This window comes from Tinamus guttatus, unplaced genomic scaffold, assembly GCF_059628265.1.
Source record: "Tinamus guttatus ecotype Peru unplaced genomic scaffold, ASM5962826v1 Tinamus_guttatus_pri_ptg000712l, whole genome shotgun sequence".
NCBI classification, from domain to species: Eukaryota; Metazoa; Chordata; class Aves; order Tinamiformes; family Tinamidae; genus Tinamus; species Tinamus guttatus.
This window is the reverse complement of record NW_028289246.1, coordinates 25,656-40,308: the sequence shown is the minus strand read 5'-3', so window position 1 is coordinate 40,308 and position 14,653 is coordinate 25,656. Positions and strand designations below refer to the sequence as shown.

The window sequence follows — 14,653 nt, the reverse complement described above, 5'->3', positions numbered from 1 at the left end:
GGCTCAGAAAAGTCCCCGTCGTCGGGGGCGTCGTGTGTAATTTGTGGGGCGCCGAGGCGGACGTGGAGGTGCAGAGGGGGCAGGAGGCAGCGGTGCAGGCGGGACGTGTCGCTCGCGGGGCCTCCCGGAGCGGGGGGATGTTGAGCAGGAAAGGGGAAGGCAGCGCTGCCTGGGCCCCCTGCGGAATGTTGGTTTTCAAAAGTGCCCTCGGAATGGGAAGGGGGCCCTGTGCCCTGCAGCCCGTTGGGGAAAACGGACGTGCTCTCCCTGGAGAGGGTGACGGCGCTCACAGGCTTTGCAGGAGAGTGTTGCTGGCCAAAAGCCCTGCTCCCCGCTCGGGAATCGGGACCGGGAGCTCCTCAGGTGAAGTCCTTCTGTCCAGGTTGCTCTTGGTTCTTGCTGTTCTCCTCAGCGTGGTGCTGAGCCAGGATGTGGCTGTCTAAACTGTGGGGTGTTTGTCTCCCTCTTGCCGCAGACCATGGCAGCCCCAGGGCTTTCGGCAGGTGCCCTCCTTGACAGGAGCATGAGGATGAGGAGAGAGGCTGGAGAGCGGAAGGTGCTCTGGGCCTGGGGGCTCCTCAATATCTGCACTGCCGGCATGATCTGCGTGGACATGTATGTTGGCTGCGAATGTGACTGCGTTACAGAAAACATCCTGCCTTGTGCAGGCCTCGGTACTTCCCAGAACCCCATTACTGCCCGCTGGTAACTTTTCCTGTTTTATTGTATTTCCTTACCAGGACTGGAAAACTTCTCAGCACATACTACAATATCCCCTTCTGGCCTCTCTTGTTTATTGGTGAGTTGTTGCTGCCCGTCAATGTGTTTTGGGGAGGAGGGAATATTTCGCACTTCTGTTTTCTTCCTGGGGAAGTTGTTTTAAAGACAGCTTTAAAAAAAAAAAAAAGGCAGAACTTCATTTTACTTTCTTTTACCCCTGTTGGAGCTGTGGTAATTTCCTCACTGTAGTGACATGGAAGAGTCTCTTGGCGGCCTGTTGTGGGGCTGTGTGACATTTCCAGGTAATGAAAGTTCCTTTCAATGGAGTAGACTCCAAAAGAGCTGTATCAAATCCCCTTGGAGGATGGAAAGGAGGAGGAGTGAGGCAAATGCAGATATGAGAGACAGAAGGTTTGATGGAAGAGCCTTGCTAAAGAGCATGAAACTTCCTTGTAGAGATTTGTGTTCTCCCTGGAAAATACCTTGCACTTTTGCAAATAAGCATTAAAGCCCCATAAATGAATTTTAGCCACATAAATGAATTTTAATGTAGAAAGGAGATTTGTCTCAACTGGTTCTTGAATAAAAAGAACCCATGAAGAAGCCTTATCTCTGTCCTCAGACTAGCACTTACAGGAGCAGTTTTTTATGCATTTTTAACCTGTTTTTTAATATTAACAATAAGTTATTACTCATGGTTATGCCATCTAGCATGATAAAACTTTTTTTTCTTTATTCTAGAACTTGCACTTGTGTCTCTGTTCAGCCTGAATGCCGTGTTTGATCTCTGGCTGTATTTCAAATACACGAGGGCACCAACTCACCTGGTTATGACTCACAGGCAGCAGGTCCTTCTGGGGATGCAGAACTCAGGTAGGTAGTATAAACGCCTGTTTATCTGTGTTCTTTGCAGTTGGTGTCTTGGTCAAGTACAATTCTCAGCTTCTTTGTCTGAACACAGCAGTCAGACAAATTCCCTGCAGCATGTTAAAATTTAAAGTAGTAGTGGATTGAGGGGAGAACTGAAGAGGGAAGAAGCCCTAACAAAGGAGGGGACAGCAGCCTGTTAAAGGGCAGCTGGAGAGACTCTCTGTGAAGCTGGAGAAGGAATTTGTGGCCTCCCCGTGGAGCTGGGAAGATGGCTTTTTAGCACCGTTGAATTTCCTTCAGGGCAAGCTGCGTGTCTGTGTTTTGCAGTGTGGATTCAGAGGAAGCAGGGGAGTTGGAGGCTGCTGCATGTGCAGGGCTCACTGTGTTTTTGTGCTTCTTGCAGCGGTGCCGATAGCTCCAGTGCAGGAGCCGTCAGCGAGGAGAGTCCCTTGGTGTGGGGCTGTGATGCAGGGCCAGAACGTGCTGAGCTACAGCCCAGGCCGCCCCCGCGGGGCCCGTCCCAGCTTGGCCTCGGCTCCTGCCCCAGACTGTGACCCTCAGCTGCCGGCTCTGCCCGCCAGCAGAGCCTCTTCCAGCAGTTCTCTGAGCTCCCGTCCCAGCTTGGCCTCGGCTCCTGCCGCAGACTGTGACCCTCAGCTGCCGGCTCTGCCCGCCAGCAGAGCCTCTTCCAGCAGTTCTCTGAGCTCCCGGCCCAGCAGCAGCTGCATCCAGGTAAGGACGGCGCTGGCTGCGAGGGAGCGCCTTGGCTTGGCTCCTCGTGTGCTCGTGCTGCGCCCTGAGCTGCTGGAGGTGCCCGGCAGCTGTCTGCTCCCTTTGCACATTCGCCCTTCCAGGATTCGTCCTTTCCCTAGAGTTAATTTATTTGTTTTGGAGGAGTTGGTGGGTTTCAGACAAAAAGCCTGAATGGGGAATGCAAATGTAAATGCTGAGGAGTAGAAAACCAATTCCCCTGATTCAGACTAGGCTTAATAGCAGCAAACTCCAGAGCCATAAATTCATCTGTTGAGTCAATTGATTCCTGCAGTTTGTAAAATCAAAGTGGAAGTCTTATCTTCCTCATATGACACAAGTGTCTGCTTCTGTTTGCCCAAGCTTCCCAGCTTCAGCCCTTCTCCTGCGGCTTCTTCACATGATATGAGTATTGAAGCAGTGAGAAGTGAGCTCAGGAGCCGTCACTGCCCTTCACCAGTTCGGCCTCGTTTCCTCCGGAGCCAAGAGGAGGAGATCACAGACCAGAAGTCCCTGCAAAGATACCTGCAAAGGGAAGAGGAGAAAGAGCGCAGCCGTCAGATGGGTAAAGAAATCCCTTTGCTTGGCCTGAAAGGATGGGTGAGGAGAGGATGTAGGTTTTATTAGTCGTTAGTGGAGAGAGTTGTGGGTGAGAATAGCTGGAAGGGATTTTGGGAAAGGGAGAGAGCTCCTGAAGTGCTAGTAAATAAAATGACGTCCCTGCTATGGTATTCCCCCTAGATGTGGTCAAGGTGGCTGCTGACCACTTTAGTCTTCTAGGCAGTAATTGAGACAGGAGGCAGAATTTTGTAAATTCTCCACATCTCGGTGCCTCAGGGACTTCAGAAAATTCTCCTCCCTTACCATAATTCGTGAGCTCATCTTTCCAGTCAGAGTTGAATCTGTGCAGTTATTGCCTGCCCTATTGCGTGATTCTTGTCCTCCTGCTTGTACTAATTGTGCGTGCCTTGAATGTCATTTCAGCAAATTCAGTTTACAGCAGCTCCCCATTCGGCTGCCCAGCGTTTTGCAACCTGACACGTTTGCTGGTGGAGCAGGCCAAGGTGCTGCGGAAGTTCCAGTACCAGGTGTCATGGTGTCCCCTGGGCCGCAGGGAGGAAGGTTGTCTGGACGTGCCACAGGCTGGCGAAGAGGTAAGTTCAGCACCAGAGGAGCCCAGAAGCATAGAGCTCCTCCAAAGGGTTGGCCATGATCTCCATCACACTCCTTTACACTTGTGTCTGGACAAAGTCTCATTCAAAGGGGTAGGGTTAAGGGAGCTTTAATTAAATTGGATCCATGTCTTGATCTCATCCCTTAATCTAAGAAAGCTTCTTCTTCAAGTACCTCTTTCATGTGTCCTGTACCTCTGCCCCAGTTTTGTCCTGTGAGAGCCGGGACCTCCAGACAGTTACTGTGGCCTCGGGTGACACGTGGTGTCCTGTGAGGAGAGAGTAGGAGTGCAGTATGGCCAGGTGCTGAGGGCTCCCCATGCTGCAGCCAGGAGATGTGTGAGGGCTCTGGAACATCTGCAGTTTGCCCTGTGGGCTGTGGTTGAGCTCCGAAAACATTGTAGGCCCTAAAAGCTCCTTTGTTTTTCTCTCAGGTTTCTCTCTGTAGGTGGATAATGATCATGTTGTTTGTGTAGGTTTGGTCAAGGGTGCTGGCGCATGGGTGGCAGCTGGATGCCCTGGATTTCTGGACCGATCGGCTCCGAAGGGTAAGTCCTGTGCCCATAGACGGCCCGTTCGTGCTGCTCGAAGAGGTGCGGCCGGGTGGAGAAGGGCCTCATCTCTAAGAGACTTTGATCTTTGGGACTGGTGGGGATGAGGGTGGGCTTGGCCACGGAGATTCAAAGAGCATGCTAGTACCAAAGGAGGAGTAAAACAAATTTCCCACCTCAACTTATGCCCTGGCTGACCTGGGTGTTGTGTATTCTGCATACCTTCCAGTTGTAAAGTTCACCCACCTTTGGATGGAGACAAATATATCTTAATGCACACTGCATGTGATAAGACTGCTTTTTTTTTTTCTAAAATCCAGATTTCCAAACTGCTTTTTTCCCTCCTGACTTTCAATCTCCTTCTCCTGGGCTCAAGTAAAGCATGGAAAATGCCAGCACAGTGGCTTTTCCTGACAGTCTCAAGGAGCGTAATAAAGAAAGAAATGAAAACAAACAAAAAAAATAACATTTTAGTCTTGGGAGCAGGAGTCATTGTAGCAAAGGAAATACAATTGCATGTTTGTTTGTTTGTTTGCTTGTTTTAAAAGGAGCGTGGGGGTTGAACAGTAAAGATTCTTGAGATCTGAGATGGTGTCCTTTAGCAGCTTCCTGAGCACCTTGTTGCTTCTAACCTTTTTAATGTTTCCATTTCTTTTTGCTAGTGGATTTTGCAGACAATTCTAGAGCCCCTTGTCCAAGAGATGGAGTCTGTGAGCGCTCAGCTGAGAAGAATGGGGTACCCCGCAATGCCGAGCGGAGGTAGGATGATAGGAGGAGCCGTGGGGTTGCACTGTGTTTTCCTGGAAGGGTTATTCCTAAGATATGTGGAAATTCAAGTGTCCAAAAACGATTCTGTGTTATGAGGAGAGCTGTCTCTGAGCTCTTCCTGTCTGTTATGTAGCATCTTTAAGGTCTTGGTAGTAGATTTTTGTCATGCTGATGGGGTTGGGCAGGGCAATCTGAGGTGGATTTGAGAGAGCTCTGAGCATTAGAAGAAATGGTCTTGGTCGGGGGTAGGAAGAAATGGTGTTTTTGTTGGGGATAATTTTGTTTTTTGTTGGTGGTGGCTTTGTTTTTTTGGGTTTGTTCTGGGTGTTTTTAGGTTTAGGGGGTATTTTGTTTGTTTGTTTTTCCGTTTCCCTGAGCTGAAATTGCAGCTGCAGTTTCCTAGGCCAAGTCTGAAGGGGCCCCTTCCATGGGCAGCTCACACGGACGTCCCCTTCCCCCAGAGCAGGGTTCGATTCGCTGCATTTCAACACGGGCTCCTTTTTTGTGCTCCGGTTTGTAGTCTCCGCCGATACCCGCATCCCTTGTGATGCCTGTGAAGAACTGCCCCGTTGCTGGCCTCTTGTGCACCTCCCTGCTCCCCTGCTGCTCTCTGTTAAAAATTCCTTTTGATTCTTGCCTTTCCAGCCCCTCTCTGTTTCTCCTTCCTTACGCCAGGCAGCCTTCAAGGGAGGGTTTTGTGCCTGCCCAGCCCTGCACAGGGTTTCTGCTCTGTGCTGGGAGGGAGGCAGCGAGTGCTCCATGGGGCCGGGCAGGGAGCGTGTGGGGCACTGCCTAAGGTGTGAGCTTGAGCTCTGAGCTTAGCAAGTAGTTAGAGCAGAGGAGGCAGTTCCTCTTTGTAGCAGTGCGTTTGTTGACCCCTTGGCAGGGCGGCTGATCCCGTTTGAGTCGTGGGTGCAGGTGACGCGCTGGCTCTTCTTCCGCGCAAGGGTCAGCCCAAACAGCATGAAACAGGCAGCGCTGGCTGAAGCCACAGCCATTCAGCAGAGCCTGCTCACCATCACGAGATACCTGGGCGTCACGGCCAACCAGGAGTACCTGGTTCAACGGATCAAAGGTACGTGCTCCCTTGGAGACTCGGGAGCGTTTCGCTGAGCTGGGTCAAGCGCTGGTGGTGCCAGATGCCCCGTCAGTGGAGACGCTCGGGCTGCAGTCCCAGCAGGGCAGAGAGCTGCTTTGCAAGGCGCAGTGCTGGGTGTTTTGACAGCTTTCTCTGCTTGCAGCAATGTGGTGGTGTGGGCCCGGGACTGGTTTTAGAAGGTTTTATTTCTCATTTCACTCACAGCGGGGCAAGAAGTGTCCTATTCAATCCTTTTGTTAATTAGGAATAAAACTTCCCTTGTTAACTCAACTGCCTTGAGTATATATAATATATGCAAGCGTTTAATGAGTCCAGTTCTCCCTCCCAGTGAATGTGGTGCCCTGGCAATGCACACGGAGGTGTGGGGTTCCCAAAGCTAGTGCAAAATAGATCTTTCTTGCACCTTCCACCGCCAGTACCTGAATAGTTGTTGTTGTTTCCAGAGCTGTCCCAGGGAAGCTTCCGCTGGGGCAGAGGAGGGGATTTCAGAGGCCGGCAGTGGGGAGCTGACTTGCCCACCGACTCCGCTGTAAGTTTTCAAAGATGCCTTGGTAAAACTTCCTAAAGCTGCTCGTCTTTCAGGATGAGGCATTTGTGGGTGGCTGCAAGAAGTCCAAATCCTCTTTGCCTCGCTTATCCCCAGGATCTCAGTGTAGTTTTGAATAATGCAAAGGGGCCTGGACGTGGTGCAGATCACAAAAATGCACTTGTGTGTGTTAGTCTGGGGGCGGCCTCTTCTTTAGACTCCTGTGGGATGTCCCACAGGTAACTGTGAGGGCAGCAGCCTGAGATAATTCACCTGAAATAGTTAAAAGAGAGATTGCAGGATAAGCCAGGGAGTGGAAAACAATCTTTACACTGTCCCTCTTAGCCTGTATTTGAAGGAAAACCAGCACTGAAAAAAAAAAAAAAGAAAGAAAGAAAGAAGGCATTAAACCAATTAAACTAGCATGAAATCAGTCATGTGATTGACTGTGTCCTGTATTTGTTCTCATGCCTGAGATTATGGCAAGAGAGTTGCTGCTGCATTGTAGCCTTTGGTTCCTCGGTCTTTCTGACGGCATTCAAGTGAATTTTGGGTTTGTTTGCACAGATCCTTATGCACATCTTCTGCACCTATCTGGACTCCAGGCTGCCATGGAACATCCAATATCCCGATGGCAAAACCTTCACTGCCCAGCACTTCGTCCAGACACCCCATGAACCAGGTACTGGCATTCTTGGGCTGCTGCTTTAGCTGCTGTTTGCCCCTTGCATCCCATGGGCACCCTTAAAATCCCTCTTTTCTTTTCTGACCTTCATTCCCAGACCTGACCGATGAGAAGCTCTTCTGCATCTACCAGAGCAGCATCAACCCACCACACTACCAGGTCATCTACCACGGCCACATCTACAACGTACAGGAGGTAGGAGCATGTTAGGTGTGTTCTGCTGACAGGAAATGTTCAGCAGAACTGATTTGGGTTTGTTTTTTGTTCTATTTATTTATTTATTTATTGTAACTAGCCACATCTATGTTTAGATTTAGGCTGGCTCAGTGCAGAAAGCAGCTTCCTGTGCATTTTCTCATGACTTCTTCTAAGACCCTAATTTCTGTAAGCTCTGATGTGAGCTGTTATTCCTGAATGCCAACAAGCCGGAAGCTTCCTTCTACGAGTTTGTGGAGGGAACCATCTCGTCTCAATGCCAAGCTACCAGATTTTTCCTGCACGTTTTCATACTCTCTTGAGCCCTGGGTTGTGACTTGGTCGCCAATTTCAGAAAAATGCCATAAGAACTCCTGAGTATTTGAGGATGGTACTCCATCAAAAAAACTCCTCAAAAATCATTTTTTTCTGATGTTTGTCTAAGTGAGAGGTAAATATTGAGGCAATCCCCCAGGCTGTTGTACCATTTTTTTGAGGTTTCTATTATAGTCTTTCCTCATCGCAGGTTATTAAACCTCTTCTATTATGGTGCACACCCCCTGCATACGTACCTTGCCAAAAGATTTGAAGGAAAAGCTGTACAGCTGTGGCTAAGCTAAGGGCAGGATGTGCCCGTTGGTTTGCATAAGACATTCTCTCTAAGATAGTGGTGTGAGTGCTTGTCCCTGCAGTTGCTCCCAAAGTCTTCTCTCTTCCCACGCATTCAGGGCAGAAACAACCTGCTCCACGCGTTGCTCCTGTTCCTCTACATCATCAAGACCAGGGAATCGGGCATGCTCGGGTAAGTGTCTCCCCGTGGGTCCCCTCACGCTGCCAGCGAGAGCTGAGCAGCAGCTTTGGGTGCTGAGGTGCCATGAGGCTGCTCCGTGGGACGGCGGTGACGGGATTAAAATCCTGCTGGCGTTTTAAGTAAGGGCAGCCGTTCTGTAGGACTGTGTCAGTTGGGTGAGCGTGAGCACGCGGGAAACGTTTTAGGTTTCTCCTTGGTCTTGTGCCAGCTGCAGATGAAGAAGTTTTCCTTGTAAGGAAGATGGGGTGTAAACAGGAGCTTTAACTTGCCGCTGGTTTGTGACTGTGGTGTTCTTTTTGCAGGCGCGTCAGTCTCGGTGCTTCAGGAGTCAACGTGCTCTGGATTTTTGGAGAGTGACGAGCGGGACCGCAGGTTGGCAGAGGAGTGATCCCTCTTCCCAGACAAGAAGAACCGAGCAGCATCATTATCCTTTTTGCCTTGGAGCAAAAACCATTGGAGAACTAGGGTTTAGGGTTAGGGTTTAGGTTGGGGTTAAAGATTTTGTTTGCTTGTTTGACTGATTGATCTTTGGATGTCATTTTGGGGTGTTCCCCACCATGCCAATACACTCTTATGTAGCAAATGCTGGAAGCAGGTGGTTCATATAGTAGGAATGATGCTCGGCTTTGGTGGGCAGTTGCGCTTTGGCTGCTTTTGCTATTGAATGTGTCTGCATGGATCTGGGTCCTGGAGCTGGGTTTTCTAGGCAGGGCGATTTTCGGAGGCACTTGGTCAGCCCGTTCCCGGGTGCTCTCTGCAAATCTGGTGGTGTTTGCCCCTTAGAGCAGGAAGGTAGAGTGCTGGTGGCTGTGATACTGTGGGGATGGAGGGGTGTTGCGGGTTGTTTGGTCTAACTTTGTGTGCAGTGATTTTTTTTTTCTTTTCCAGGTTGTAGATAGCATTTAGAATTGTTTAAGCATTAGAAATAAGGTAAGGAATAGATCTTTTTTTTTTAACCTCAGTCTGGGCTTTTCCCTCTGTCCTGGCTGCTCTGCGAGGTGTCGATCGTCTCCAGCGCCTGCAGGGAGCTGGGTCCTTGAGCTGGGGTTTTCTAAGCAGGGAGGTTTTTGGAGGCGCTTGGTTACCCCGTTCCCGGGTGCCCTCTGGGAATCCGGTGGCCTTTGTCCATTAGAGCAGGAAGGCAGAGTGTGTGCCGGGGGCTGTGAGTAGTAGTGGTGAGGCTGCAGAGGCAGCTGTTGAGGGGGATGTGCCGCTGATGCACCCTGGGGGGTTGTTAGGCTTTACATTAAAAAGGAACACGCATGCTAACTGACCTGTTTTTTGGTTTTGCAGGTGCAGAAGATGGGGGCCCAAATGGAAAGGAAGTTCCTAAGCCCTATAGGCCTCAGCCTTCCAGCCCTAGCCCTTCAGGCCAAGCCCTTCGCCCTAGCCCTGTTGGCGTCAGCCCTTTAGCTCGTTAGGCTCAGAGCCCTAAGCCTTATAGCATCCCTATAGGATCCTCCTAAGTCTATAGGGTAAGTTTAGATTTGCAAAATAGGTTGCGAGAATGGCACGGTTGTACGTTCTTTTGAGCAATAAAGATGCAGAAGTGCTGGAATGCGTGTCTCATTTCAAATAAAGATGTTTGTGTGGTGTCTCATTTCAAATAAAGATAGAGGTGGTGTTTTGTTGCCTTCATTGAAGTAGATGCTGCCCTAAAGGGATAGGGCCAAAGGGCTAGAGCTCAGGGCAAAAACAGTGGGGATAAAGGGTGGGGGCTAAAGGGCTTGGGTTGAAGGGCCAAACGGCTGAGGGTTTGAGTTCAAAAGCCAGGATTCAGGAGCTGGGATTAAAGGGTTTATGACTACAGGACTAGGGCTAAAGAGATTAGGGCTAAAGAGGTTTGGGCTAAAGTGCTAGTGTTGAGGATTAAAGGGCAACAGTTAAAGGGCCAAGGGCTAAAGGGCTAGGGCTGAATGGTTGGGTCTTAGGGTTAGAGGGCTAGTGATAGCAAGCTATAGGGCTAAAGGACAAAGATTAAAGGGCTGGGGCTAAAGGGAAAGGGCTAAATGCTCCAGGTATAAAAAGCTAGGGCTTAGAGCTACAGGGCTAGGATTAAATGCCTAAAAAGCTATAGGGTTAGACTTGAAAGGGTACCATTCAACACTAGCTTTAAATGGCTGGGATTAAAGGGATAGCACTTGGGACTAAATGGGTTTAGGGCTAAGGGGCTTAGGGCCAGCGCTAAAGGGCTAGGACTCAGGGTTAAAGGGCTAGGCTTAAAGGGCTAAGAGCACTGAAGACCTTAGGGCAAAAGTGCGAGGGCTAAGGGACTTAGGACTAAAGAGCTTATGATTACAGGGAAAAGGCCTTGGGGCTAAAGGGGTAGTGCTTAGGGAAAAAGACCTTGTGGTAAAGGGCTGTAGGGAATGGCTAAAGGGCTAAGGCTAACAAGATCTTAGGGCCAAAGGCCCAGGGCTAAAGGGCTTAGGGCACTAGATTTGCCCATTTGACCATGGCTAAAGGCTGGTGTTAAAAAGCTCTAGTATCAGGGCTAAAGGGCTAGGGCCTAGGCCTAAAGGGCTAGGACAGGAATGAAGGGCAAAAAGGTGGGTATAGGAATATATAGATTAAAGGTTGTTATGTTGTTATGGCCAAGGATGAAAACAATTATCTGCTTGCTTGGTGGATAAAGAATTTTCTGAGGCCAATAATTATGGGAATAGTTAGGAGGAAAGGTTAATAAGGATCACCTGGTGAAGGTAAGGAGTTGTGGTGATATAAAGGTCACCTGTAGAAGGTTAGGGAGTGCCCTTCCCAGGGATTGGTCACTGGGTTATTGGCTCCCTGGGTGAAAAGGTTGTGAAAATACCAAAACCCTGGGCTTAAAAGGGGCTGCAGGGCTGTTCCTGCTCCTCTGTGATCCCCATAGGCTAAGATGAAAGAAGCAGTGGGAAAGGGCTAGGATGAAAGGGCTAGGGCTACAGCTTGGGGCTAAAAGGATAGGAATAAAGAAGAATAAAGAGTTAGGAGTTTGGGCTAAACAGTGTAAGACAGGGATTAAAGGCTCAGGATAAAGTCCTAGGGCTTTAGGGCTGAAGGGCCTTGAAATGATGAGGTTTCTTGTACTTTCCCATGTTGGGTCCCATTTTCTAGTCAGAGCAATGACACTATGGGTAGATACACAACACTCCTGTTTGGTGGTAGTTGGGGGTGATGGCAGCCAGTGCTACTCCGTTTTCTTTCCTTTTTTTGTGTGTGTCTTGTTTTGTTTGGCTCTGATTATCACAGTATTAATATACAGTAGCAATGCTGTTCCTGCTGTATGTCATGCTGCCTCAGCAACCTGCGGAAAACTCTCTTTTTTTTTCATTCCCCTCCCTTTCCAGGTAGTCCTTTATGTTTTCTAAATAAAATGACTGGTGTTGTTTTCAAGTTAAATTCTTGTGTGTATTCCTTCTTGGCTGTCAGCTATGTAAAAAGTGCTCCTAGGAAAGCTCTTGGGGGAAGGAGGAGGAGGCTACAGGGATGTTCCACCACACCTAGAAGAATGGTATTCCAGTTGAATAATTAAGCCACTCTTTACACTATGCTCAAATGACAATGAGGATTAAAGTGAATTATATGAGAGCATAAATGAGAAGAAAATGCCCTGAAAAGCATTACACAAAATATTAGTTACTAGTGGAGCGGCTAGACTTAATGGATCTTCATTCAATGCCAGTCCATCTCCAACTCTGCAAAGGACAAAAACATACTCTTACTAGAAGGGGTAGAATTGTAATATGAGAACTGATTTCTATATGTCAGGATTAAATTAATCAGAATTGCATTAATTTTTAAAATTAAGGTTAGAATGTTTAAATAGCAGCCTTGTTAGACGAAAAGAACACTGCAATGATGCTTGGGTATAGGTAGGATTTCTCAAGCTGGTGTCAGAAGAGGATCTGTTGATTCCAGTCCCAAAAGGGCCTCATGGAGCTGCCATGAGTCAAGGCTCCGGGAATACCATCCAAACAAGAGCTCTAAAATGGTGAAAGGACCTAAATGAGAGGCCTCTCCATTCTGCAGCCTCGCAGCTTTCTTGCAGGAAGCCAAGCTTGCGCAGGTCGGGTCTCCTCTTCCTCGTCCCCCTGCCACCACCCCCTTCTCTGCTGAGAGCAGGAAAGCTGCCTCCAGCACAGCACGGAGACGGCACCAAGAGAGGCACCGTTCTGCCCTCTCACACCTAAATCTCTCACTCCCATGGGCAGCACAAGGACAGCGTGCTCTCTATCTGCTTTCCTTTGCTCTGCTCTGCTTTGGACAAAGGTTTTGCAGACAGGTCAAGGTTATTGCCAGCAGGAGGGGCACACAAAGCGATTTTGGCCATGCAGCACGGCTGCCACAGTCAGTGGCAGAGGTTTCTCCCCTTCCTACGCTTTGCCAAAACGGCTCTGCCAAAATAGGTCACGATGGGCTGGAGGCTCTTCAGGGCTCTGAACCCAAGGCACAACTGGAGCCCTCCATGTCTCTGATTTCTTGATTTCTGCAAAGATGAGAGAGGCTACACTGATTCCCTGCAACTATTCCCTCTCCACCTTTATTTGGTTGCAAGCGCAGCTTTCTCAGCCCCTCTAGCCTGAATTCTCGGCACAGACTAAGCACTGCATTCCTTTGGCTTTCCAAGTGCTGCTAGAAACTGTGGGCACTTTGCTCCTATCTTCTGAAAGGAGGGAAAGGGAAGCACCAGCAAAGATGGGACATTTGCAGATTTCACCTGCAGCCCCTGGAGGAAACTGCCCCATGGAGCACGTGGATGGAGACTTGTGTTCAGTGCCCAGCTCAGCCCTTCCTTTACCAGAGAGGTTTGCATATGCCATGGCATGCAAGACAAGACACATTCACTTCCCACTGCAGCTATGAGCAGCCATGCAGCTTGCTCACATGCAGAACCCCCTTAAAGATGGATACATTCAATGAGAATCAAGTAATTTTTAGGGCTTTAGGGCTGAAGGGCTTTAGTGCTGAAGGGGGAGCCTTTAGAGCTAAAAAGCTAGAATCAAAGGGCTAAAGTTCTAGGGTCAAAGGGCTAGGACTAAATGGCTAAGGCTAAAGCGCTGTGGTTCAATTGGCTGGAATTCAAGGGCCAGGATTAAAGAACTAATGCTAGGGTTAAATGCTGAAGAGTCAGAGCTAAAGGACTAGAGCTAAAAGAAAAAGGGCTTGGGGCTATGGCTGAGTTCTAAAGGACTAGGACCTAAGACCCAGGGCTAAAGGGTTAGAGCTTAGTGCACTAGCTTTGCGGCTTAAGGTCTAGGGCTAAACAGCTGGTAGTAAAGAGCTCAAGCAATAGGCCTAAAGAGTTGGGGCTTAGGACTAGGACAGGAACGAAGGGTGAAAAGGCTAAACTGCTGGTATGGGAATATATAGATGAAAGATTAATATGGCCAAGGATGAAAACAATTGTCTGCTTTGCTTGATGGATAAAGGATTTTCTGAGGCCAACCATTATGGGAATAGCTAGGAGGAAAGGTTAGTTGTTGCAGATAGTTAGGGTCCGGCGGCCAGAAGATATCGTGCTGTACGGAAAGATAGGGCCCCTAATAGCCAATAGAATTTAGTTTATGACGTAGGCAGACGGATGTGATGTTGTAAACCTTAGCTATATAACACCTTGTTACCCATCAATAAACGCCATTTGCCGTCCACCACATTGGTGTCAGCGAGCTGATGGTCAGAGCGGCCTGGGGGTGGTCGCCGTGCTGTTTGAACTGCAACAAGTGGTGCCGAAACCCGGGAAGTCATCGCCTGGACGGGTGAACGGCGGCCGGAGTGGCTGGACCAGCCCGGTGGAGAGGAGGCTACCAGAGCAACAAGGAGGATGGAAGCCCTTGTGAAGGTCGTATTGCAATTACATAAGCATTGGGGGATTGATTGTAAGCCAAAAGATTTTACTCTGCATTGAGGGATTGATTGTAAGCCAAAAGATTTTACTCTCGCTGTTGCGAGGCTTTTAAAAATTAAGGTTATAGACCAGCTGGTGGATATTCTGAAGTCCCTGAAGTGTGTCCCTAAAGTGTGGGACAAATGTACTAAGGCGTTAGCCGAGGAGACGATGTCTTCGGGTTGTGGGAAAAACTTTAAGGCTTGGGGAAAAGCTGTACAAGCCTTGCAGAAAGCTATAAAAGAGCAGGAGACCTGGGTGGCAGTAAGGGACTGTTTGTTGGCCACCCCAAAAATGGGAGTCGGGGCAGCCGCACAGACTTTGCACCCCCCAGATGATGGCAATTCTGCTGAGCCTAAAGGTCTGCAAGAGGGTGATACATCCCCTCCATCCCCCAACCCCGTCCCGCTTACAGAGGAGCAGAAACAGCCGAAATCTGTTTGGAGCGAGCTAGCCGAGGAAGCTAGGAACATTGAAAAGAAGTCAGAGCTTGGGTATGTCTGGGCCAGGCCACCACCCTCTGCCCCTCAAAATGGCGCCCAGCTGCAAGGGGAAGGGCGGGGCAAGGGTGCTCCCAGCCCGAGTGAGGCGTCGAGAACCAATGGGAGTGACTGGACAGGGGAGGGACGCGCGAGTGAGG

The 14,653-nt window shown here is 49.3% G+C and overlaps 1 protein-coding gene across 1 annotated transcript; it reads left to right on the top strand.

The window, feature by feature from the left end:
* Positions 1-478: 478 nt before the first annotated feature.
* On the top strand, positions 479-8,504 carry LOC148591745 (transmembrane protein 209-like). Its single transcript, XM_088536994.1, has 14 exons — positions 479-615; positions 741-799; positions 1,462-1,593; positions 1,994-2,089; positions 2,801-2,905; positions 3,325-3,494; positions 3,989-4,060; positions 4,726-4,822; positions 5,718-5,906; positions 6,374-6,459; positions 7,024-7,138; positions 7,239-7,336; positions 8,065-8,138; positions 8,450-8,504. The coding sequence occupies exons 1-14, from the start codon at positions 479-481 to the stop codon at positions 8,502-8,504; spliced, it is 1,485 nt and encodes a 494-aa protein (XP_088393120.1).
* The last annotated feature ends 6,149 nt before the right edge of the window (positions 8,505-14,653 follow it).

Excerpts from the sequence above, each read along its gene's own strand:
- LOC148591745 (XM_088536994.1), top strand. The coding sequence starts at position 479 with ATGGCAGCCCCAGGGCTTTCGGCAGGTGCCCTCCTTGACAGGAGCATG. Across the intron at positions 800-1,461 it reads CTGGCCTCTCTTGTTTATTG|AACTTGCACTTGTGTCTCTG; the intron begins GTGAGTTGTTGC and ends TCTTTATTCTAG. Across the intron at positions 8,139-8,449 it reads AGGGAATCGGGCATGCTCGG|GCGCGTCAGTCTCGGTGCTT; the intron begins GTAAGTGTCTCC and ends TTCTTTTTGCAG.